The 24,447-nt window shown below is 37.8% G+C and overlaps 1 protein-coding gene and 2 long non-coding RNA genes across 3 annotated transcripts; all 3 read right to left on the bottom strand.

The window, feature by feature from the left end:
* Positions 1-17,665: 17,665 nt before the first annotated feature.
* On the bottom strand, positions 17,666-20,467 carry LOC121521139. Its single transcript, XM_041804894.1, has 5 exons — positions 20,460-20,467; positions 19,995-20,226; positions 19,712-19,883; positions 18,732-18,859; positions 17,666-18,573 (listed from the first exon to the last, which is right to left on the bottom strand). Exons 1-5 carry the CDS (start codon positions 20,465-20,467, stop codon positions 18,253-18,255), a joined length of 861 nt encoding a protein of 286 aa, XP_041660828.1. The 3' UTR covers positions 17,666-18,252.
* Positions 20,468-20,700: 233 nt separating this feature from the next.
* Positions 20,701-21,601, bottom strand: LOC121521849. Its single transcript, XR_005992894.1, has 3 exons — positions 21,473-21,601; positions 20,959-21,152; positions 20,701-20,769 (listed from the first exon to the last, which is right to left on the bottom strand). It is a non-coding gene; the product is annotated as an uncharacterized LOC121521849 (long non-coding RNA).
* A 147-nt stretch (positions 21,602-21,748) lies between these two features.
* Positions 21,749-22,982, bottom strand: LOC121521848. Its single transcript, XR_005992893.1, has 3 exons — positions 22,917-22,982; positions 21,963-22,003; positions 21,749-21,847 (listed from the first exon to the last, which is right to left on the bottom strand). It is a non-coding gene; the product is annotated as an uncharacterized LOC121521848 (long non-coding RNA).
* Positions 22,983-24,447: the final 1,465 nt, after the last annotated feature.

Consider the following 24,447-nt stretch of genomic DNA (forward strand, 5'->3'; position numbering starts at 1 on the left):
ACAGAATAAAACAATAAGCTTTCTGCTGTAATTATTAAAAAAATAAAAGCCAATCTGCTGGCTAGTTTTAGATATCTAACAGTCAGTTGCTGGCAGTAATACAGTTGGTCAGGAAAAGGACCAAAGCTCCTCACCTCGGCTGTCTCTCTCCGGGGGAGCAGGATTAATGCAGATTGTTTCGAGCAGGAAAACAAGACTCTCCCATTTGGTTCGGATCCATGTCAGAAATCAAACTGCGGCCTCTGCAGAGGTTTCTTGTTGCTATTTTGCCCTGGAGCAGCTTTGATGGAGTGTATATAAAACAGTGATTGATATGGAAAGGCTGGAGTGGAGGGAGAGAGAGAGAGGTGAGAACAAACTTGGATGATCAAAGCAATGTGGAGAGGAGAGGGGAAAAATAGACCCTGTATGGGATGCTTCCTTTTAAATTGCTTTTATAAATAAGACTTTGAAATTCTCTTTAGCTTTGTCATTGGCCCGGTGAACTCTGTGACATTTATGAATTAATAAAGAAACAGCAGAATGTTAGGGTGTCTATTTGTAGCTTTGCCTGCACTGTACTCGCCCATTAAGCCTTCCCTCTACTGTAGCAAACATACATTTTAAATCCATGAGCCACAGTGGGTAGTCCCCTTTGGTTTGCTCTTTTTCATCTCCATATGTACACACACTGACATTTATGCCATAATGTACCATTAGCTGCTCTAAATTAGGCCACTAAAGCACCAGATACATAATGAAAAACATACTGTGGATGCAGTAAAAGTATTCTTTTGTTTCCTGCACAGTCGAGCTTGACACAGAATATGGATAAATGGAAAGAGCTCGTGCTGTTCTTTGAGCAGAGGGGTAGAAGCATGCTGAGCGTTACTGTGATTTGCTATGACAGCCATGCCCCAGTGCTACGTTCACTTAAAGCACAAAGGAAGATTTGTCCATTTGTTTCTGTTAGGGCAGGCAGGGACTCCATAAATGCAGACGAAAGTGTGCGTTTCCCAGCCAGGTGGAGTCACACCATCTCTTCTTTAAATGACAAATGAGCTCAGAGACATTTACATACATCATGTTTTGCTACACTGATCTTGGGAGAGACAGAGAGGAATCCCTCAAGTGCAGGATTTGGGACTAAATAATTTCATGAGAGGCTGAACACTGTGAAAATTACACCAGACAGACAGAACAGTGAGCTGATTTTCAGCCCCAGTAGGGTGGTATTTTTGCACTCTCTCCCTGGCTGCTTTCTCTGTTCAAATACATCACTAGGTCAGACACACAAGCACTGTGCCATTCCCTCCATTTCGTCCCATCTGTTTAACACGGTGCATTACTAACACAATCAGCACATCTTGGCAGGGTGTGCACCAGACACTGGCAGAACAACAGCCACAGAGACCTGTGTGTTCACACCACATTTGATTTCTTTTCTCTGCTGTGTTGTAGCATCAGTTTAGAAATTGCATCACACCTGTACAGCCAAAATTCAGCTCTAATCTGCTGTTACACACTCAGTAGATTTCTGAGGCTGGGCTCTGCTCTGTTAAATGTTCTGGCTGCAGTAGAAGCACATTATTGTAAATACTCACATGTTATAGAAGCTTTCTATGCAAACTGAATGAACAAACTAGTTCCAAATCTGTGATTAAGGTCATTTTATTGTAGCATTAAAGACAGGACTGCAACAAAAAAGTGAGGAAATAAGTAAAAAAAAAAAAAACGGTCAATCAGACTGTTGCCAATCAGTGTGGTTATTGATTTGTTTTGTTGCATGATTGATAAGTTACTGTGTCACATACAGGCGATTGAACAGTGTAACAGTGACAGGCCTGAACACAGAATCGAATGAGCCCCTGAAAAGGTGAATGAGCCCTCCATAGCTGTGATTTATTGATGATATCAATGCATGTGTGTTGGATCAGTAGCATTGGTGCTAGCATCCTGGCTAGCTGAAGAGTGTGTCAAGCTATTACTGGGTTTTGATGTTGACATAATTTAGGCATTCCACTTTTTTAACCCCTTCTCAACATTTCTGCCCATTTTTGACACATTTGTTTCCCAATTAAACACACTTTTCGCCTCATTGAACCAACTTTTGCCACTTTTAACCCATTTTCTCCTCTTAAGCTGATAATTTTTTCCACCTTTCCGTCACTTTCAACACATTTTTGTTACTTTGACTTTTTTGCCACTTTTAACCCACTTTTCTACACTCTTTAACTAATTTTATGCAATTTTTGCCTCTTTTCCCCCATTTTTCCTATTTTTCTCCATTTTTACTTTTTCTGCCATATTCAAACCATTTTTGCAACCTATAACCACTTTTGCAACTTAAAACCTATTTTGAGCCATTTTTGCCACTCTTAATCACTTTTTACACATTTCCACCACTTTTTCCAACTTATTTCTGTCAATTTTTGCTGCTTTTATCCCATTTTTGCCTGTTTTGACTTATTTCTGCCACTTTCAACCACCTTTAACCCACCACTTTAACCACTTTTCCCTACTTATTTCTTTATAATTTCGCCACTTTTAACCCATTATTGTCTTCACTTTGCAACTATTTGATTCATTTTCCTTTTAAGTTGTCTCAGTTTCATCTACTTTATTCTCTGGCATCCTGACGTTTGTGCACATCATGGCTTAGCTATGAAGACATTACTTTCCTTTATTAAAGGGCTTAGTTCAATTTGCCTGTCCACACTGTTAACAGAAAGCCCTCCCCCCTTTATCCACTCTTATGGCTGGCCTTGTTCAGTGGTGCCTGCAGAAGGGTGTCTACTCTGAATTTATGCTGCAGGATTTTTTAAAGCAACACAACAAAACGGCATGTGTCTCAGGCTGCCCTGGTCCATTGTCCTTTTGTATATTAACCCTTAACCTCTGCTGCTTGGCTCTAGGATCATTATGAAAATATGATGAGGGAAGTAGCAGTTCGAAAGTCACACAAAGTAGCATCACCAGTTATGTTTGATATCCTGGAGCAGCTTTTCCTAGACTAAGGGTCAGGGTCATGGGCCTGTTTTTATTGAAGCCAGTTGACAGAGAAAAATACCAAAAAATATCATTAATTTTCCCTAACTTAAGTAAAACTGGTGTTCTATTTGCTCCACATGCTATTTGCAGACCTGTCGCTCTCACTCCGTCTCTCCTCCCTCAGTGGCAGGTGCATACGTCTTCTGGTTAGAAGAGACAGAGTGCAAGCTGTACCTAAATCTTGGTGACTCTTAAGATTGTGTTGTCTATGATATCAAAGTGAAAATAGTAAGAAGAGTTCATAAATGCTTTCTCCACCTAGGTCAGCTTTATTTGCTTGGTGGAAACGTGCTTAGACTGAACGTAATGTGCAGATTTGTTGCAATCTCAAAGTCCTGCAAGTTAACATCCTTATCATTTTGATAAAATGTCTGGACAGAAATGTGAGGAATATATCTACACTTTACTCTTATGTTTAAAAGAACATATATAAGCCAGCTAAAGTTGACTTTGTATTGACTTACATATTCAAAAGCTTCACATAGCAGCTGCTGTGTGATGCAACCCATAATTTTCATTTACTGAGCTAATAGAAGTTTTTATGTCTTTCTGTGGTTTCCTCCCCAGCACCCCTCCCATGTGGAGTTCCCCAAAGCTCTATACTTGGTCCTGATTTATTCTCCAAGTACGTTCCCTTTCCCCCCCGGTCCATTCTTAGAAAGTATTGCGTCTCTTTCTACCTCTATGCGTACGACTCACGACTACTTTCCCCTGAAAAAGAAAGACACAAACTCCCTAAGCCCGCGGCTAGACTTTCTAAAAAAAAATACTCTGAAGCTCAGATGGCTTTGAATTTTCTGAGGCTTAGTGAGACCAAGACAGAATTTATAATTTTAGCCCACTGGAGGCTGTGAAAATCACAGTATGGACCTCTCCCCTCTCAGTGCTTTTCTGAAACCCTCTGTAAAAGAACCTAAGGGTTGACCTGGTCAAACAGATGAACTGGGATCAAGCATTTTCCAACTGCAGCTTTCGTCCAGGGCCAAAACTTTCTTCTTTGAGTCTTTGTATACTTTCTTTATGATATCTGCTTTTATCACCACATTTCCATTACTGTTATCTACTTCAAATTTCCTTTTTGTGTTTTTATACTTTCTGTTTGCACAGCATGTGACTCAGCTTTTGTTGTTTGTGTATGTTTATGATCAAAATTGGATTCCTAACACAACTCCAACTCCAAAAATAGGGGTGCTGTGTAAGATGTAAATAAAAACAGAATGCAATGATGTGCTGGATTTTTGTTTTATGATGCTCGAAATGTTTTCTAGTACTGAAAGGTCTGAACTGCTGGCAGGCCAGTTCAGCACCCGGGCTCTTCTCCTGTGAAGCCATGCTGTTGTGATGGATGTGGCATGTGGTTTAGCATTGTCTTGCTGCAAGACCTTCTCTGACAGAGATGTTGTCTGGATGGGAGCATATTCCTCTAAAATCTCTATATCAGAGATGGGCACTTTTGATGACCAAGATGGCTACATTCATTTTATGCTCTCTGCCAGAGGGCCAAATAGTTTAAAATCATAGGACAACCTCAGACAATTAAGACAAATTATAATTTAACATAAATAAATATAAACAAATGTCATTTATTAGCATTTTCTTAACCAACATTCATATTTTTATACTCAAATGCAAATAGTGCTAAATTCAGTCACACTCTTGATGCACAAGATATTTAAAGTGTATTTTACTTACATTTCTGTTTTGTTTTGTTTTTTTTTTTTGTTTTGTTTTTTTGTTTTGTTTTGTTTTGCATTTAGTAATGCTTTATAAGTTTTTTACAGAAATAATAACAACCAAATAATTTTGGTGTTTCCTTCAAAGAGATGAGCAAATATCAGTTATCAAAGATTATTATGAACATACTTCTATTTGTTGTGTTATCATGACAGATTTTGTCACATTTTCCTCAAGTTCACTGCTTTTTTGTATCTTAAATTTACATTCAGGCTATAATTAATGAGTACGGGGGCCCCGTGTTGCCACCGGGACACCAGTTGCCCACCCCTGATCTATACACCTTTCAGCATTGACAGTGCCTTTCCAGGTGTGTTACCTGCCCATGCAGGTACTAATACAGCCCTATAACATCAGAGATGCAGGCTTTAACTGTGTGCTGATAACAAGCTGGATGGTCCCTCTCCTTTTAAGTCTGCAGCAAACGGCACCCATGGTTCCTAAATAGAATTTTAAATTTGGATTCATGTGACCACAGAACAGTTTTACATTGAACCAAGTCCATTTTATATTAGCTTAGGTCCAGAGAAAACAGCAGCATTTCTAGCTCATGTTCACAGATGGCTTCTTCTTTGCATCATACAGCTTTAATGTGCATTTGTGGATGGCATGGCAAACTGTGTTGACAGACAAATGATTTCTGGAAGTGTTCCTGAGCACATGTGGTGATATCCAGTACAGAGTCATGCCTGTTTTTAATGCAGTGCCGCTCGAGGAACCAAGCATCCAATATTGGACCTTGTGCACAGAGATTTGTCCAGATTCTCTGAATCTTTTGATGATATGATGGACTGTAGAAGACAGTAATTTTTTTTTTTTTAAACGGTTTCACAATTTCTAGATGCTTTCTGTTTTTTTGGTTGCAGATTGCTGAACGTCTGACCATCTTAAAATCTGAGAGACTCTACCTCTCTAATATGCTCCTTTCAGTCATGTTCCTGACATGTTGCCAGGGAACCTATTTGCTGCAAAATGGTCCTCCAGCTATTTTTCATGAGTAGCACTTACTTTTCCAGCTTTTTTTTTTTTTGCCCCCATCCCTACTTTTTTGAGATGTGTTGCTGCCATCAAATTCAAAATGTGCTGATATTTTCATGAAATGCTAAAATGTCTCTGTTTGAACATATGATATTTATGTTCTGTAATAAAATGTTTTATAAATCTATTTCATTTTCATTTAACACAGCACCCCAACATTTTTGGAATTGGGGTTTAACATTTTAATTTTAGTTTCTCATATCCTTTTTCTTTTGTCACTAAATCTTTAAAAGTTGTTACACACCAAATTTTAAGCACTTAAAATGATGCACAAGAATTCAGAGCAGCTGAATTGTACCCGTTGTTGCTCAAAGTTTGGTCTCTTTATCTGCTTTATTTGTGTGAGCTGTCTCACTGCCTCCGCTGTCCTATCTCTCATGGCTCTGACTTTGTCCGTTGGTCTTGGTAGCATTTGTAATGCAGGTTCAGGAGATCAAGTGTGTGTTTGTCATTCCCAGGCTTGCTCCTTCACAGTGGCTGGCTGCCTGTCTCTCGGCGATACTGCAGTGAGGAGAAAACAGCATGACACGGACCACGGTCGTCTGCCTCACAGAGGAGGAACATACAGAGGCCATTTCTCATATGTTGCTCTGATTTGCTCCAATGTTACATTGATTTCCCGGCAAGATGGTCATGCAGGTCGTGTTTGCTCCAGCAGTTTGATCCTGCTGTCAGTCATGCAGCAGCTGCTCCAGCTCGCCTACAGATAAAAAAAAAAAAAAACGTGCACACTGGAAAAGAAGACGCATACACATATATGCATCTGCAGTCACAGCAGGCATGAGTGTGACCCTACAAACCGTGATGAGGTCATTACAACACACACAGCCGGAGCTGGAGGCTGGAGGCTGTGCTGCAGTAGAACAGAACAGTGTACAGCATGTTCTGCAGAAAGGTCAGAGATCATGATGTGCTAGTCCCTGTACTTGTCCTCAACAGTAGATACAGAGGACGAGAAGCTGGTGACATCACACAGGGCCACTCGCAGTGACTTACAGACACTAATTATGGTTTCAACCTCCTGCTCCCGTTCAGTTTGACTCCTCTCCACCTCGCCGCTGACATTTCCACCTGTGACATTTTGAAAATCTCTCTCAAATCTCCCGTTTGCTCCTGCTTGAACTTTTTTTGCTCGTCTTTTTCTCGGTGTGAGTGTGACTGTCTTTTTGTCCTGCAGTTTAAAATCCTTCATGTAATGTTACATTTGTTAGCAAAACTTTTTTGTTTGGTTTGAGCCATTCTTTTCTCTTATTCTCTTATATTTCAATCTAAAAAGTGGTAACTCCTTTTTGTAGCTCCTCTAAGAGAAAACTTGGAATTAGATAAGGGAGCTAAAACACTGATAAAATGGCATATGACTGCTTTCTAAGTAGAGTATGTTAGAAAAAAATCTGACCAGTGAAATTCTCTTACCATTTTCTACATCTTCCAGAAACCAAGAAACAAATGGATCTTGAAATCTGGAAGATTCCTGGGGCATATTTTGATGTAACACAACAACTTTGATAACTTGCTGGCTATTGTGGTGTTAATGAGATTGTGTTATGTGGTAACATAATTATTTAACTAACAGGAGAAAATTTAAGTCTGCCTTCAAGGTGATGAACAAAGGAGCACCCCAATGATCCATTTTAGGTCAACTTTTATTTCCATTATAAATAAATAATATTGCAGAAAAAATAGAGTCCTGTAAAGTTCTCCTTTATGCAGATGATAGGATATTATTTTCTTCAGCACCCTCACTCAGTGAAGCTGTTTACCCATTTCAGTCCTATTTTAATGCTTTCCTACAAGCTCTGTTTGGTCTAAAACCAATGCTGAACCCCACTAAAACAAAATATATGATTTTCTCAAGGCAGAACATTGACCCCACTGCTGTTACCTTTTCTGTATTAAATAATGTAGAAACTGAACGTGTCCTACAGTTCAGTTTTGGTATGACTAGGCCAAGATTTGACTTTTTGGTCTTACATTTTCAAATTAAATCAAGAAACTAAGACCTCAACTTGAACTTTCTTTACTGCGCAAGTCCTGCCTGTCAATGAGAAACAAAAAAGACTGCCCAAGCTACAATACTGCCCATTATAGACCATACACTCACACTCTACACTAATGCAGCTGCTTCTGGCAGTCCTAGAACTCATCAGGTATTGCTAACAATGATGAAGCCTCAAGGAGTGACAGTCACATTTCAGGGTATCTGGTAACTAGTGACTTAACTCCAGTTTTCACATACAGTGCTTAACAAATTTATTCGACCACCTGTCCCAGAGACCATCCAGCATCATGAAGTGATTTAATAAGGACTCTTTCATTTTCAGTTAGCTCTCCACATTTTACCATTTTGAACAGGAATGAGGAATTTCAAACTGAATTCACCCTTTTATACCCAAATTTGAGCTGGCTCACTGGGCTTCTCTGAGAAGTCAGAAATGAATCAAGCATAACATTCAACCACTAAAAGTCAATTTTTCTGTTCAGGAATGCAAGTAAATAACTATAATTTGACATATTAATCAAGAAGTATTAATGTGCTTTACTATTTTTTCAGTTTTTTTTTTTGTAAATCAGTACATTTGGAAATTCATGGATAACAATAATAGTTATATTTTAGCATTAAAAATATTATTTCGGTCAAAGAGCTTCTACATATTGGTGTATTAACCATTGCAGAAACATAAAAAATGATTTTGGTTTTACCAGTTTTTACCAATACTGTTAATTTAGGGCAGCTGTGTCATAAACCTTACTTTGGGTGGTGGTCTAATAAATTTGTTAAGCACTGTACACCATCTGTGCTGTTTTGCTGCAACCGAAGGCGAGCGATTTTCTTGTGCCACCGGTTGAGCCGTGATGTTGATATAGTGATGGTTTATGATCGGGAGTCCGTCCTTTGTGTTTGTATCTTGAAGTTGACTGGATACAATGCAAACTTTTCCGGCTGTTCAGAATCATCAGTTCTACGTGGATTGATGATGTTTGACAATGACTGGTGTTGAAAATAGACTTTGCGCGTATTAGCAAAGCTGAGGGAAGTGGTGCTTCTGGGACATGCTGGGGAAGGACTGAAAATAAACCTGGAGAGATTTTTCAGTAAAGCTGAAGGAAGCGGAGGCGTAATTGCAAAGATTGACAAGGATGGAGCAGCTTGCTCTGCGGTGCATTTCGTAAGATTGGAGGTAATGATATTTTGCCATGACTTCCTCCTCTATGTCTTGCCATTATTGACTATCACACCAAGTGACACCCTCTAGTTTTGAAAAATTATGCAATTGTGGAACTTCAAAAACCTCCAGTTTCATGAGTGTCCATCTAAGGCTGGCTGCAAAGCCCCAGACGTCCCATTAACACCCTTGTTCAAATACCAGCTTTTACTTTAGAAAAAAATGTTTACAACCTGGGTTAAAAAAAATGTCTGAAAATTAAATTTCTTGGTGCATACTCTACCACCAGGCAGGAGTTGACTAAAGTCAAGCTGTCAACAAGTCTAAAGTTAAGTAAATGCATCATATTAACCAACTTCACACTGTAACAGTAATATAGTGTCACACCATAACAATGCAAAGTTGTTTTGCAGAATGTGGCAAACATAGGCATTAACAAATAAGATTAAAGATCACCATGGCAACAAGGCAGTAGTCATTAAGAATAACAACAGCGATTACTAGCGGCAGATAGCTGCATTTCATTTAAGACCGAGTGTCTGAATGGGAATTAGTCCTAAAGTAATAACAAATGTTTATTAGTTAAGGTGACTCGTAATTATGGTGCTGACGACAAAGGGATTTCAATATAACAGTTTAGCCAGCTATTCTCGCACATCCCCTGGCTTGGCTAAGCCTCACATGTTTGCCTGTTGCTGGTTTGAAAAAAAAAATTGTTGGAGGTAAATTTCTCCAATGGTAACCAACATCATTGGGCTTCAAAACTGTGATTTGGAAAATAATGGATGTCATAAGTGATGTCATGTCCATGATTCTTTAAAGAAGGGGTATTATGCCTTTTTTTTCAAGGCTTTACACCATCTCTCTGATTCCCACGTAGTAGCTTCACATGGTTTACAGCTCAAAAAACTCCTCATGTTTCTCACACTGGCATCCTGAAAAACCTTATTTTAACCTCCATCTGAAACGCTTTGTTTTCGCTGCTGTCTCTTTAACACCCCCCCCCCGAACCTGCTTTCCTCCGATTGGCTGATTTTCTGGAGGCTGGCCAGTGGCAGGACTTAATGTTTTGTGCCTGCCCCCTCCAATGTGGCTATCTTGCTGTGCTAGTACTTGTAAACTTTGAATCAACCGGTCCGACTGAGTAAACTATGGCGAATTTTGATATATGTCCATATGTGTCAGACCCAGAGTCTGACCCTGATAGTTTGGAGAGAGAGGGGGAAGAAAACCAGCAGCAGCGAAGGATAGAGCAGGACATATCTGTTTGGTAAGTGTTTAATTACTGTGTTACTAAATGGCTTTGATAATGGTGGACTTATCCATTGCCGCATTTAGCGGTGTATTTATTCATCTCTGTTCATCTTGTGGGGGCGGTCTGTTCCGCTTTGCTGGCAGCACAGATGAACCAGTCAGGAGATCCTATTGTGATGACCTCATCAGTTCGCTCCATCGAAATCTTGTCTCGGGAAGGTCTCAGATATCTCGGGAAGATCTCGGAGAGATTCCCAATAAACGGTTTTCATCAGTTTACAGTTTAGTTCCAAGATTACTGCCACATTTGTTTATCTTGTGGTTTGAAAATTTGCATATGTGAAGTATGGACACCCAACATTGTGACTTCATATTTATGTTTTAAAAATCAGAAAAGTATAATACCCTCTCTTTAAGGTCTATGAGTCAGACTAGCAACTTATAGCAAAGAATGAGGCAGGGTTGAGAGAAATCATGTAGAGTGGCAAGCTAGAGGGATGGATAGATAGATAGACCTAACTGCCTTACGGAAAATCTCCTCAGTCAGTAAATTTAACTTACATTAAAACACATTGGACTGTAGATGCTGTCTCATGCAGATGTCTTCTAAAGAATAATTGAGTCACAGTATGGCGGATGGCTGTTTAACCCTTTAACCCAGGGGTGTCAAACTCAAGGCCCAGGGTCCAAATCCGGCCCGTGGTACAGATGTACCTGGCCCACCAGATCCTATCATAATTTAATTATAACTAGCCCACTGATCTGCAGGTTTTCTCCAGTTTAAACATGTAAACCTAACCCTAAAGATTTAAAATATCCTTGATCTGTCATAAAAAATATGAAAAAGTTCAAATAAATAGATAAAAAGTCAGGAATCTGGGAAAATACATTTCTGTGTCCATTTCATATTCTTGATTTTGCATCTCACAGTTATCAGGCAAAGTTATGGTTTTGACTTTTTATTTCATATTTTGACCTTTTCAGTTTACATTTCTGACTTTTTTTTTTTTTTTACTTTTTAAGATCCTGAATCTTGACCTTTTGACCTTTGAACTCAGGGTTTTGATTTATTTTTCTCATGTTTTGATCTTTTTAGCTCCTTACTTTGGCTTTTATCTCATAATTTGGCCTTTTGTATCCTCAATTTTAAATTTTAAGTAACATTTTGATCTGTGAAACTCAAAATTTATTTTTATTTTTTTTTCTCTGCTTGTGACATTTTTAACTGATGATTTGGAAGTTTATCTTATATTTTGACCTTTAAAACTCATGATTTCACATTTTTATCTCAAATTTTGAACATTGAAAAATATGATTTAAACTGTGTTATATATTTACTTATTGAAAAACATGATTTTTGACTTTAATGCCTTTTGTTTGAATTTTTATCTCAGATTTTGAGCCTTTAAACTTACCACTTTTACTATTTTAAATCTCAAAATTATTTATCATCAGTGCTAAGGCCCCCCCCCCAATAATTCATTGCTGGTGAAAATGAGGTTGACAGTGTCTGGTTAAATGTTGACCTTGTTCCGCCCTCATTTTGTACTAAAAGTCAGAATTCGGCCCCTGCTGTGGTTAAGTTTGACATCTCTGCTTTAACCTTTCTCTCTATAATACAGACAGAAATCAGGACACTTTCAACACCAGATTGTTATAGGCAGCTGTGGTTCAGTGATTAATTAACCTGGGGGTCAGGGTTTTTTTTCCCTAGCTGCTGCAGACACGTGTATCTCAAACTGCTTCTACTGTAACATCAGTGGTGTGTGACTGTGTACGAATAGGATAAGTTGCTATTGATGGCTACTTTACAAAGCAGCCTTCAATCATAGTGTGAATGGGTTAAATGTGACCTGTGGTGTAACAAGCTCTTTGAGTTGTCAGATAAGAGTTCAAGTCTGTTAACCTCTGACCAACATCTTTTAAAACCTGTAAATTCTGTAGATTCATAAGTTAAGATCAATCTAAAAGAGAAGAAATGGTAGCAAGTGCCACGTTTTGTGCATTTACATGACCTACAACTAGGAGTTTAGCTGTCCTATTGTTTTAAAAATGTTCTTGCTTTTAAACCTGATAGTGAGTCCGTGAAAAGCTGCTTCTGAGTGAATATGATGAAAGGACCAAATGTGGTAACACTTGACAGGATGAAAAGCAAAATGAGCAGGGATAATTCAAGGCGTTTTTCTGTTGATCTTATTTCCATAATTTCAAAAGTTAGTTCACCCACATGAAGAACAGTGTTAAAGGTATAAAAGCAAGATCGGGTGTCGAAGCAAACTTTGTCAAAAATAGAAAAAGGTTTGGTCTGCAGCATCAGTGGGTGGGTTTCTGTTTGTGCTCCTGGTTTGCTCTCAGCAGGCTGATATGAAGGAGCCTTGGCAGAGCAGTCAGCCAGCAGCCAGCACACCTGAGGAGTAAACATGACAGATGCTGATAGACCCTGACACAGACTGATAAGCGCTCTCCCACAATCCCCCAGTGCTGTCCACAGCGGTGCAGAAACCTTATCGTTTGGTGCACCATGCCAAACCTGCCTTCCCTTGCATCCGTCCCACCATCCTGATAGGCAGGCATGACGGGGCAAACCCCCCCCCCAGTAGTGTGACGTAGGCTTCCCACGCTCCACCTGCTGGGCCTGGAAATCATTCTTGACTCCTGCGATTATTCATCTCATTTCTGTAACCGGCATATTTTATTAACACCCTAAGGCTTGATTGAGCACCACTCCAAATTCAAGTGTAATGATGTAGAGCGGGCTATCATAGAAAAAGAAAATGAATGATGAGATGCCAACGTTACCGCAGTTATATGTAAATTGGCTAATAAAGAAATCTCCAAGAAGTGATGTGTAGGCTAAGAAATAATCAGACAGACACAAGGGCTTGTTAGTGTAAAATATTTCTTTGCAGTGAGAAGTTGTAAAAGTGCACACAGTGATTCATGAAAAGATACAATGATAGCATTATTAGTCATGATGAATTTGCATGCAGCTACAGTGAAAATAGTTGTAGGAGCTGTAAAACTAAAGTGATGGAGGTGGGTGGGATAGAAACTAGGGCACCAGATACAAATCAGAACCACAGGTGGTTTAATGGATGCTCGTTTTTGTGTTCAGGCTGGCTCAGATGCTCTCTTTTTTCCAGCTTCAGACTACAAAAGGCCTGCATGTCCAGTTTTCCAAGGCAGAAACAAAGTCTTATTCCCATGTTGGTATCAGTATTGATGAGTACTGCCTAAAATGTCAGTGTACTGATCTGATATAATAAAGTATGTGCCTCCCAAACTGCCTTTATTCTGGTAAATTATAGTATTACTTTAATATGAAAACATTAGTGGGACAGCAAGATGTATTCAGTCAGTCATTAATGCCTCCAAGCCAGTAATAGTGGCAGAAGTATTCTCACATCCAGTGTATGATGTGTCAAGATCACTCTGAGGGATTTCCCTCATACTTAACACAAATTTCCAAACAAGGTTGAACTGATTACATTTTGAGGTTGATAATGAAGGTGTCTGAGCCTCATGTTAACCCCTTGCTTAACCCCAGGATTTAAAAAAAAAAGCCCTCAGAGGGATTTTTTTAAACTTAGCAAAAATGTCTATTTGACTCAAGGATGAACCAATTAGATTTTGAAGTTCGAAGGTCATTGGTAAAGGCCATTGGGCCGTTTGCACATCCTTTTCCTGTGGCCAAAATATCTCAAGAACACTCTGAGATTTTCTGAAATTTTCTACAAATGTCGACTCAGGAACAATCTGATAAGACTTTGTGATCACATGTTAATGATTAAGGTCAAGGGACCTCATGTTCACCCACTGTTTGTGAAAAGTTTATTTAAGAACACTTGAAGGTATTACTTCAAACTTTGCATAAATGTCCACTTTGCCTCAAGGATGAACCATTTAGATTTTGAAGGGAAAAGATCATCAGTAAAGACCATTGGGCCTCATGTTCTTCCTCTGCTTGGGACTAGAATATTTCATAAAAGCTCTTAGGGACCTTTTTTTTTTTAACTTTGCACATATATCCACTCTGAAGAATGAACTGGGTAGATTCTGAAGTTAAAGTTAAATGTTCATCTGTTTATTTTGAACAGGATATCTTAAGAATTCTAAGGGGTTTCTATAAACGTTGCACATATGTTCACTCTGAGTCAAGGACAAACTGATGAGATTTTGGAGTCGTGTCAATGATTTATGTCACTGGGCCTCATGTTCATCTCTTGATCGGGACCAGAATATCTAAAGAAAGCTCTGCAGGATTTCTTCAAACTTTGCAAAAAATATCTACTCTGACTCAAGGATAAACCATCTCGATTTTTGAGGTCATGCTAAAGGTCAGTGGACCTAATGTTCATCTCTTGCTTGTGAACGGGATATCCCAAGAATGCTCTGAGGGGTTTTCTGCAAACTTTGCAAAACTGTCCATTGTGACTTAAGAATGATTTGACAACTTTGAGGTCACATGTCATTGATAAAGGTCCTTGGGCCTCATGTCTTTCCACTGTGTTTGTAAAGTTTGTCTATGGAATAGTACTTTGCACGTATGTCCACTGTGACTGTAGGATTAACTGATTAGATTTTGAAAGTCAAAGGTTGTAAATGGGCCTCATGTTCGTCCCTTGTTTTGAACAGGACATAGAAACATTTCTCTGGAGAATTTCTTCAAATTTTGCACATATGTCCAAAAAGGATGAACTTATAAGACTTTGAGGTCACAAGTCATTTACCAAGGCCTTTGGGCCGTATGTTCATTCCTTGCTTGTGACCAGAATATCTTAAGAATGCCCAGAGGGATTTCCTTGAAACTTTGCACATATATTCGCTCTGACTCAAGGATGAACCACTTAGATTATGGAGGTCAAAGGTCATCGGTAAAGGTAATTGAACCTCATGTTCATCCCTTGCTTGTGAACAGGATGAGAACACTGTATTTGAGGATGAGCTGATTAGATTTTGGACTTTTCACTGGGCCTCAGGTTTATTTCTTGCTAGAAAGATTCACATTAAAAACAACCACAGTCCTTCCTCTTGACCCTCTGTGCTTATACACAGCAAAATCTGCATACTCAAATTAACACTGTCAGAGTTAAAATTAACACTTTGAGGGTGTATATAAGGGTCCACACCACAGAGTGTTAATTTGACTCTTTTTGGAGTGTTGGTACCTTAACACTAGTCAAGTGTTATTATTGACTCTTTTTGGAGTTAAAATTTGACACTCCTTAACACTAACTAGTGTTACTATAATTTAACACTTACATGCAGTGTTAGAAATTTACTCTCTCAGGGTATAATTTTTAACTATGAGAGTGTTAATCCTATATTAACACTGAGTGTAATGGAATTAATTACTGAAAAATACATGGAAATACTGCTAAAATAAAGATGCCATTTTTAGTTATAACTCATTTATTTTAAAACATGCACCACATAATAATTTAAAAACATTCTAAAACATGTAACAGTATGGAACAATATATGCCCCTTTATTTTCATTAGAATACTGTTTATCAAATGGTTTAAAATAAGTCAGCTTGTCAATGCATATCACTGTCAACTCAGTTTGCTCCTCTATACAGTATGCATGAAAATGTTCATCAAAATAAAGTGTATCAACCCTACATCCTAAAATGAAAGCACGCTGTTCATGTATTATGATGATACAGATTTTCTTAAAAACAAGTAAGTCATGGTATATTTCAGTGCATAAGAATAGATCAATCTGATACTCTGTTCCAAAATTTCTGAACCATCTTGTGGTTGAAACATCTGTAGATGCATCCAAATGCAGCATCTGACAAAGTAATTCTCCAACTTCCAAGTCATTGATGGTTTGGATTTTTACAGGACCAACCTCAAATCTTTTAAAATAATAATTTCCAAAGCAAAATGCCATTTGACGCTGGTTTTGTTTGACCAGGGATTTAGTAAGGTTTTTTAAATTTTTTACAGACTTTTTAAAAAAAATAATGTTTAGCTTCAAAACGCATACACCACATATGGATACGAGGGACAATTTTTAAAATACATCTAGGATAGTGAATCATTAAGTGGTGCTTGGGTATTAATTTCTTATCAGGGTACAAAGTTTTGAACATGGTATGGTGGTCACAGATCAAATGTTTTAGGTAACATATCATACCCTCAGTAAGGATGGGGGAGAACACTATGTTAACAATTTGTAACAAAAGGAGCACCAACCTCCAGTGATTATTGTCCCTTTCAACCACATCACCAAAGATAAGGGGGGTATTGCGGAGCACACACAGTGACAGAATGGCATTAAAACCTAAGTGTTTGCTGTTATCGTCCATCTTTAAAATGCATGGTCTATTTTTGCATTCCAGGTAACCATAATTAAAACCATGTATCCTGTCTGACAGCGTGATCATAGAGATGTAGCCATTTTTTATCAGGTACAGAAAAAACAACTTAAGCTCATACTGTATGACACCCTCTAACAGATTGTGCATAATATCAACTGAAAAATTATCAGAGTGATGGAAAAATTCTAATGAATTAAGCACGCAAGGTTTTTTAACACCAAAAATTGCAGGAAGAGCAGGATCTTCACTTAGTGCATTACAATGTTCAACATGAAGTTCTCTGGAGCGCAGAATTAGTGCAGGATCGTTCTCAGTGAATATAGATTGAATTTCATCTTTATTTATCAGGCAAAACCTACACCAGTGTGTTGCACTGAAAGATTCGACAAAGCCTAGTAAGCTATTTAAAGCAAGATTGTCTCCCGTGACTTGTATTACATAGCCAAACAATGGTTCCTTGAAAAATGGAAGTTGGATCCCTTTTGTTTCTAAAATTTTTAATTCGTCAATTAGAGGCTTTAATATTTCAACAAAACCATATGTTTTTAAATCTTCAGTGTAGAACAGAGCTGCAAGATGTACATTCATTAGAACAGAGTTCAACTTTGGGGGGAGGTTTTTTACAGTGAAATAAACACACCCAAGTTTGTGGACCCCTTTCTTAGAACCTAAGGGGTTGGCTGTTTCAAAGTCATCATAATAAAGCAAAATCTGTGGAGCATGATTTTTTTGTGAGAACAGAGGATGGTTTTGGAAATATAATCCATCATTAATATCTTTGTATGTCCCCTTTTTATTCAGTTTTTCTTGCAAAAAACTCTCTTATTTCACTGTTTTTAAAAAATGGATTTCAGTGTACCTAATATGGGTACATACATGTACTTGTCTGTTACAGGAATCTGACTATAGACACCTGTAGTTCTATCTCTCTGTGTATCCAGTCTAACACCAAGGACATATTCTTTAGGTTCAACTATTTCCACTATTTTTCATCATAGTAATTTTGCCTCTTTTTCTCTGTGTTGAATTGTGCTCTATTCTCTTATAAATATCTGAATCACTGGTTTCAGATGAAAATGCTTGGAGAACTGCTTCTCGTGCTTGACTTTGAACATCATTTACAACTTCCTCCATTGAACAAACTATTGTTTGAACAGTGCTTTGAGAGATACCAGAAGCTTGCAGGTGTGCAATAATAGATCCACACATTTTATTAATTGAATTTTGTGTGGACGCAGGGGGAATCTGCACCATAGATATAGAAGTTGGGGCTGACGTTGAAGGCTGATCACTTAAAAGTTCCACCTCGGAAAGTCTTTCTGTGTTAACTTCTTGGCTGGGAACAGCCTGTATCCCTGTGTAATATAATCCATATATAATCCATGGTGGAATTTTAAATGTTGAAGAAGACCTGAACAATTTTTGTGGTGCTTTTTACAAACAAAACATGTGAACATGGTTTAACAGTTTCTTTAAAACCTTTGTAATCTGGCTGTATTCAAGCAGTCCACAACAACAGCCTAACATTTTTTTCTTATGCCTTGCAATATAAATGTGAACCTGACAGTTTTATAGTTTAACTTCTCTATCGACATTAGTACTCCTGAGATTTTAACAGGCATTGTAACAAAACGAATAAAATAAGATATTTTGAACATGCTTGGACAGTTTAACTGTTTCTGACCATTGTAATCTGGGGCATTTCAACCGTCTCGCAGTAGTCGCGCCCTTAATTCCTTGACTCTTGGGCTCTCTTTTGCCTTTCCAACATCAATGTGATAAACCGTGGTTTGAATGAAAGTGTAGAAACTGGAAAGAGCTTTATCATAAGAGAGGCTGAAAACATAGTGAGCTTTGAATAACACATCAAAAGCTGCAACTGATGTCTGAGCATCGCATGGAATTACTTTCTTGTCCACAACAATGAAGAATCTTTGGATTTTCTTCTTTTGCTCACCAATGCAGAGAAGAAAGGGCTGTATTGCATCAACTTTGTCCAGAAATGTAGTGAGGCTGGCTCCTTCCTGTAGTTTGTAATAACAGATTCATAGAAACAGAATGAGCATTGCATACCATACAATCATTTAAGTGCATCATCAAAGCGCAACAAACACCAACTACAAAATATATATATATATATATATATATAATTATGGTGGCATGAAACACTTTTGGCACCTACTTTAACAAATCTCACAAGATGGTTGGCAGCCTGTGCTGAGCTGATCTTTGCTGTTTTTTTGCGGCCTCTTGATGTAGGGGGCAGGAGATGCAACAACAGCAGGATAGCCGAGATATCACTATCCCAGCCTTTAAGACAAAGAAGAGTGCAGAAGAGAGGAGACAGAAAAAAATGTTAAGGAAAAGTCATCATTGTGTACTTCAACTGAGATTCAACTTAAAAAGTTAAGTTCAGTCATAGCTATGAAAATGGTATTAAATTTAACATATTTATTGATTTTGATTACAATGCATTTATTGTAAGCCAGGTAATTTGGTTTTAGTTTATTGTTGCATGTCAGTCTTAAAAGAAAACCAGCATATTAAGGCATGCTGGCTGTATGGAGATTTTCTAAATGTATGTTGTTAAAAGAAAACACTCCAGGATTCCACATTTCCACTGAAATTCGAAAAGCATATTTACTGGTAGGCTGCATTGTTCTTTTTCTAATATCTTAGTGAATAAACTCATCTCAGTTAACATTATAAAAAATTCTTCCTCAATGTCCTTTTTGCTAAAATTGCACTTGGGTAAAGAATTAAAAAGATTTTAAGAGTGACACGCCATAGGAAGAAGACCAATGCAATCATATAACATCCATTCCCTTACTATATTTCATCCTTAAAAACTTTTTAATGTAAAATCTGAGAGCAGTTTTTGCAAAGAGGATCATAAGGAAGAAGCTACTGTCATCTGAAACAAGGAAAGTACAAACCAACTAATGTGAAAAGAAGAACAATGCAGCCTGATATATTCACTTCCAAAATGTATGAAACCTTTTTTTTTTAACTTCTCCAAAATGTAGAAACTTAGTTGTTTTCTTTATACAACATACAACTAAGAGACATAACTGTTACTAAAGTAAAGTCAATATACATGCAGTGTTCCGTTTGATAAAAAATACAACTTAGTCCATTTTGCATACAGTAAAACACATTTACCATACACATTCTCTGCCTCTGGATCAAAAGCTGCCTGGAGCTCAACGACGTAAGGATTTACAGGAAGTCCCTGGCATTCTTCGATGACTTTGTGCTTGAAATATGAAGGCCACTTGGCAAGGAACCGTCCGGATACTTCGTCCCCAAACATCATCAAGAAGTCCTGGTCAATCTTTTGACAGAGATACAGTTACATTTACAGGCTGGTTTGAGTGCTTTGCATTTGCAAGGATTGAGGTCTAAATATTACAATTTCTATGAAAGAATTCAAACATGTTCTTACCAATCCAGGTACAAGGAAGCGAGGGAAGACATCCAGCACTGAAGATGTTGCATCCTTGTCATGGACCATCTTCTGTCTGTACTCGAAGGTTGCTCTCATCTTCTCTTTAACCACGGATTGATCTGTTGAGTGTCTGATTATTGAGAGAGCCTCTTTGCACTCCTCACCAACCAGCTGCTCTCCAGTTAACAGAGATTCCCGGTGTGCTGTCGGGCTGTCCTGGAAACTTGGCCTGGAACGCCCACATAAGCCATCACAGGTGTTGCGTTGGATTGTCTTGATTCTTCAAGCAAGATAACCTGAATGGGTCTCAGGGTCATAGTAATGCTCCTGCTCATGCAAGCGTTTACACAGACACACACACACACAACAAAAACATAATCAAAATTACCACTCAGCACAGATAAGGTCCAAATCAACAAGCATTTAGCCAATGACTCTGGATTTAGAAACTCTAACACTTACATATCCATTTTTTGAGAATGGATCTTGAAGATATGGAAAAAGGTTCACAATTCCTAGTGCATAACTGATCCGCATGCTTGTTGGTGGAATTCTCCTTTAAAATAGAATTTCTGGTAGATTTTAGGACAATCCATGTAATCAGTTTTTTTTAAATTTGATTTATGAAATTTTACCCGTATGAATCCATCATTTCTGCAACAAGGATGTTGATCATCTGTCTGCGTGTTGCATCTGACAGTGATTTAGTTTTATCATACTCTTTGAATATTTCTTCACCCTTTGGATTGGACCTCAGAACAGCATCAACTTTCTGCAAACGACATTAGATTTGCCATAATATTAACTTCTGTCTTGAGTAATTGAAATATTTATCTTTAAAAGTAAGCTTTTTTTAAATTAAGTTAAGATGGGCATGCACTGGTTTGGTTGTATAATAGTTAATATACAGGTGATTAAATAACAAGAATCGAACACATTTGTAAACAGTTTCAAGGTTTACCTGTTTTGCTTCCTCTCGATCCAGCTCTCTCAGGCCCCTCTTCCTGTTGTTTGTGGATGGGAGAACGACAGTTAAATCAGATGAAAAGGAAGAAGCTCGTGACGCTGAAGGCTCTGGAGTTGAAACTGATGGTTCTCATGGGTCTGCCAGCACTGATGACTGTGATTCATCCTCAACCAGAGCAATTTCTAAATCTAAAAATTGAAATCATAAAAAAATAAAATAAAATAATAAATGCATTTCTTTGAGTCTTAGGCACAATGAACAATGACTGGTGAAAGTCTACTCAAGGGGCTTTAGAACCCCTGAGGTGATAATGCTTTGGAAAACCACATAAAAAACATCAATTTCAATTATAAAAAAATGTGTAAAGTAGAAAAAAGCATCTTCAAAACCATCTTCCTAAAGACAAACTAACACAAGAGTGTGTGCTTACATATTAAGAAGCATACTAATGCATGTATGTTATACCAAGGCTGTGTCAGTTTTTCTAATGTTTTCCAGTAAGCCTTACTTGTAACTTGGTAAATGGGGTATCCAACCTTAAAGTTTCGGACCTCTGACTTTAGGAGCTCATCAAATACATCTGCATCAATCTCTGTACCAGATTCATCATGCAGTCTGAGCTCATCTTCACTTGCAAGTTGAGCCTGCAGGCTGAATTTGTGTGTTACTGGGAAAAATCAAAAAGAAAACATTACAGAAACAGATCAATGATGTTAATTAGAACTGTAAGCTGACCTTTTCAGGGTTAATCATCTGAGGTCATAATATAGATACCAACCTTCTTGAAGAAACAGGTGGAAATCAAAGTTTTCACCACTTTGTGGAACTTTGATGTATTTTTGAACACCACCATATTCAACCTTTGCTAGCATTTTCTGTACCCCTTTAAGAGCATAAACTCAAGATTAGTTTTTTTTAAATCAACATTACATACCTATCTTGCTTAATGAAGTTTAAATCAATTAAATAATAGTCAGCAAATAACATAAATATCTCACCATAAAGGACTGCCAGAGAGATACTGCATCTACCATGTTTCCTAGGAATGTTAGACATAAAAATGTGTTACTGACAAGTCACATAGCACTAAAGAAAGGCATTTTTTTCACGGTACGCTAGATTAAACTTGACTACAACGCTACACAATATTTTAAAAAAAGTATGCAAGCACATACGAAAAATCGCATATCAACAATATCAGCCAAAAATGGAAAAAATTTCACTGACATAAAATTCAGTAATGTGAGCCAAAACCTATCTTCAGAGTCGGCTTAATATTCAACAACAAATCACTGTAAGGCTGTAGGGATTGATCCATCGCCTTGTCTTTACTCTAATGCAGTAGTACACTGGAGGATGTCAATATTTGTGTTGAACCTATTTATTTTTTCTAACGCGCCGTTATCAATAAGGGTTAGCTTAGACACTACGATGAAGCAACATGCTATCCAAGTCATGAACGAGAAGGCAGCGTAGAAAACCTAAACCACTCTTAAATTTACATGTTTCTGTGGTTGGAAAAAAACACGTACAAAGAATGAATATCATACCGCCACCCGCACAGCCATTTGTGTTGTTCAATACAAAATGCAGTTGAGCTAGCTTTTTACGCTAACTTAATGCTAACGGACAGTAAATTAAACGTCTCATTACTCACATGTGTCTGATATTAACCTTTGCTCATTTAGCTAAATCAACAGTTCTCGTTAAAATTTAACGCGACCACTGTATTAGTTTTTGTTAATTTAATCAAGTTTAAATGAATTGAGTCACTTAAAAATATCTAGTAAGCGAGGCTAGCGCGAGAGTTAGGGTATTGCATCAGCTTATAGTTTACAGCTTATAGCTTGCAGCGTTACAGTGGCTTACCATTGAAAACAGCCTAGTCATTCAGGAAAAATATCAATATCAATATCAAAACACAAATCTTCCAGAAAAGGTTATTTTCTTACCAGGCAACATGAAGCACACGAAGTTGACGCAGAGACCGCAGCTGGAGACGACAATGTGGGCTTTTGCTAGGGAGAGACTGAGACTGGAGGCGGGGCTGGATAAATAACACCACCAGTGTCACATCCAGGTTGAGAGTTAAGAGTGAAAACTTCAGAGTTAAAAATGCTGCAGTGACACCTACAGATTTAATTAACTGACACTTCAGTTTTACTCCCGTTTTTAACTCCAACTCTTTTGCATCTGAGAGTAAATATTAAGAGATTTAACTCTACCAGAGTAAAATTAACTCTACACTGGCTAAAATGTGGCCAACACCCAAAATTTAACACTTTTGAATTTGCTGTGTAGTGTCCACAAATTGTATACTGCACAGAAGCAAATAACCCCCAAGAAGTAGTTGTAGTTCTTCCTGTGACAGTGTGTCCTGACAACATGCAATGCAAGCAAGAGTCAGTGACAAAGCCAAAAATCTTTGTGGGGGGGGGGCTGTTTTCTACATTTGGAAACTTGTGTAATCAACTGTATGAGGGGTATTGTATACCATCAGTTTGTAATCATCATTATTATAGACATGTTGTCAGCTGTATAGACTTTCATGTAAACCTACCTTCTTCAGATCAGCACCTTTACCAGCGTAATGACATCACCATCACATTTTCTTCTGATTGGTCTGAAAAGGTCAAATAACATGGATAAGATAGCTTTAAAAGAGACCTGGTGCCTGTTTTTATAAACCATGCAGCTGTTTTATAGACTTTTGAATGTAGGACTTTTACTGGAGATTAAATGATATGGATCTTTTTTTCTCCAAAATATAAAGAAAATGTTGTAAGTTAGATACTTCTTCATATTTCTTGATCGCACCAAAAATAACCGGCCTACTCAATTTTAAAACCCTACAGCCACTTCCTGACTTTTCTTCAGAGGTAGATATTTCCCTGCTTCTGACCTGAAACTATCACATAAAATTTGATGTCTTGCTACCGTCTTCCTCTGATTTAGTGTTGATTTAAATTACTTGCTTGTCTTCTGACTGCCTTTAGGATTCATTCAGGCCTGAACTCTTCTTATCAATGTTGAACAGCATGACACTGGAACAAGACATAACTAACTTTAGCTAGCAAAGTAGAGGGCTAAACAAGCTGAGGTAGAGGTAATAAATGTATTTATCAGATTATAGTGATTCATCACTTGCTATATGTTATCTCCCATTGTAATCTTGGGTGATCTAGGACAGATAATCATTTACTTTATTCTATAGTTCTATTGCTATTCTTTGTCTCTTATTGATGTATTTAGTTTAAGAACAACTGTAAGGTATAATCTATGATATTAGAAGGAAAATATGTACAAATTAGTATAATTTATCATTACTACACATTGGGCTCACAATTCATTTCAATTCATTTTATTTATTTATTATCAATGATAGATTTTTTTTACAGTTTTCAACCCATATACAGTCCTGTGAAGAACTTCTAGGCATGTTAGGGCCAAAAATTGAGACTAAGGTAAGGCATGTAATGATGA

The sequence above is a fragment of the Cheilinus undulatus genome, linkage group 14 (assembly GCF_018320785.1).
Source record: "Cheilinus undulatus linkage group 14, ASM1832078v1, whole genome shotgun sequence".
Taxonomy (NCBI): Eukaryota; Metazoa; Chordata; class Actinopteri; order Labriformes; family Labridae; genus Cheilinus; species Cheilinus undulatus.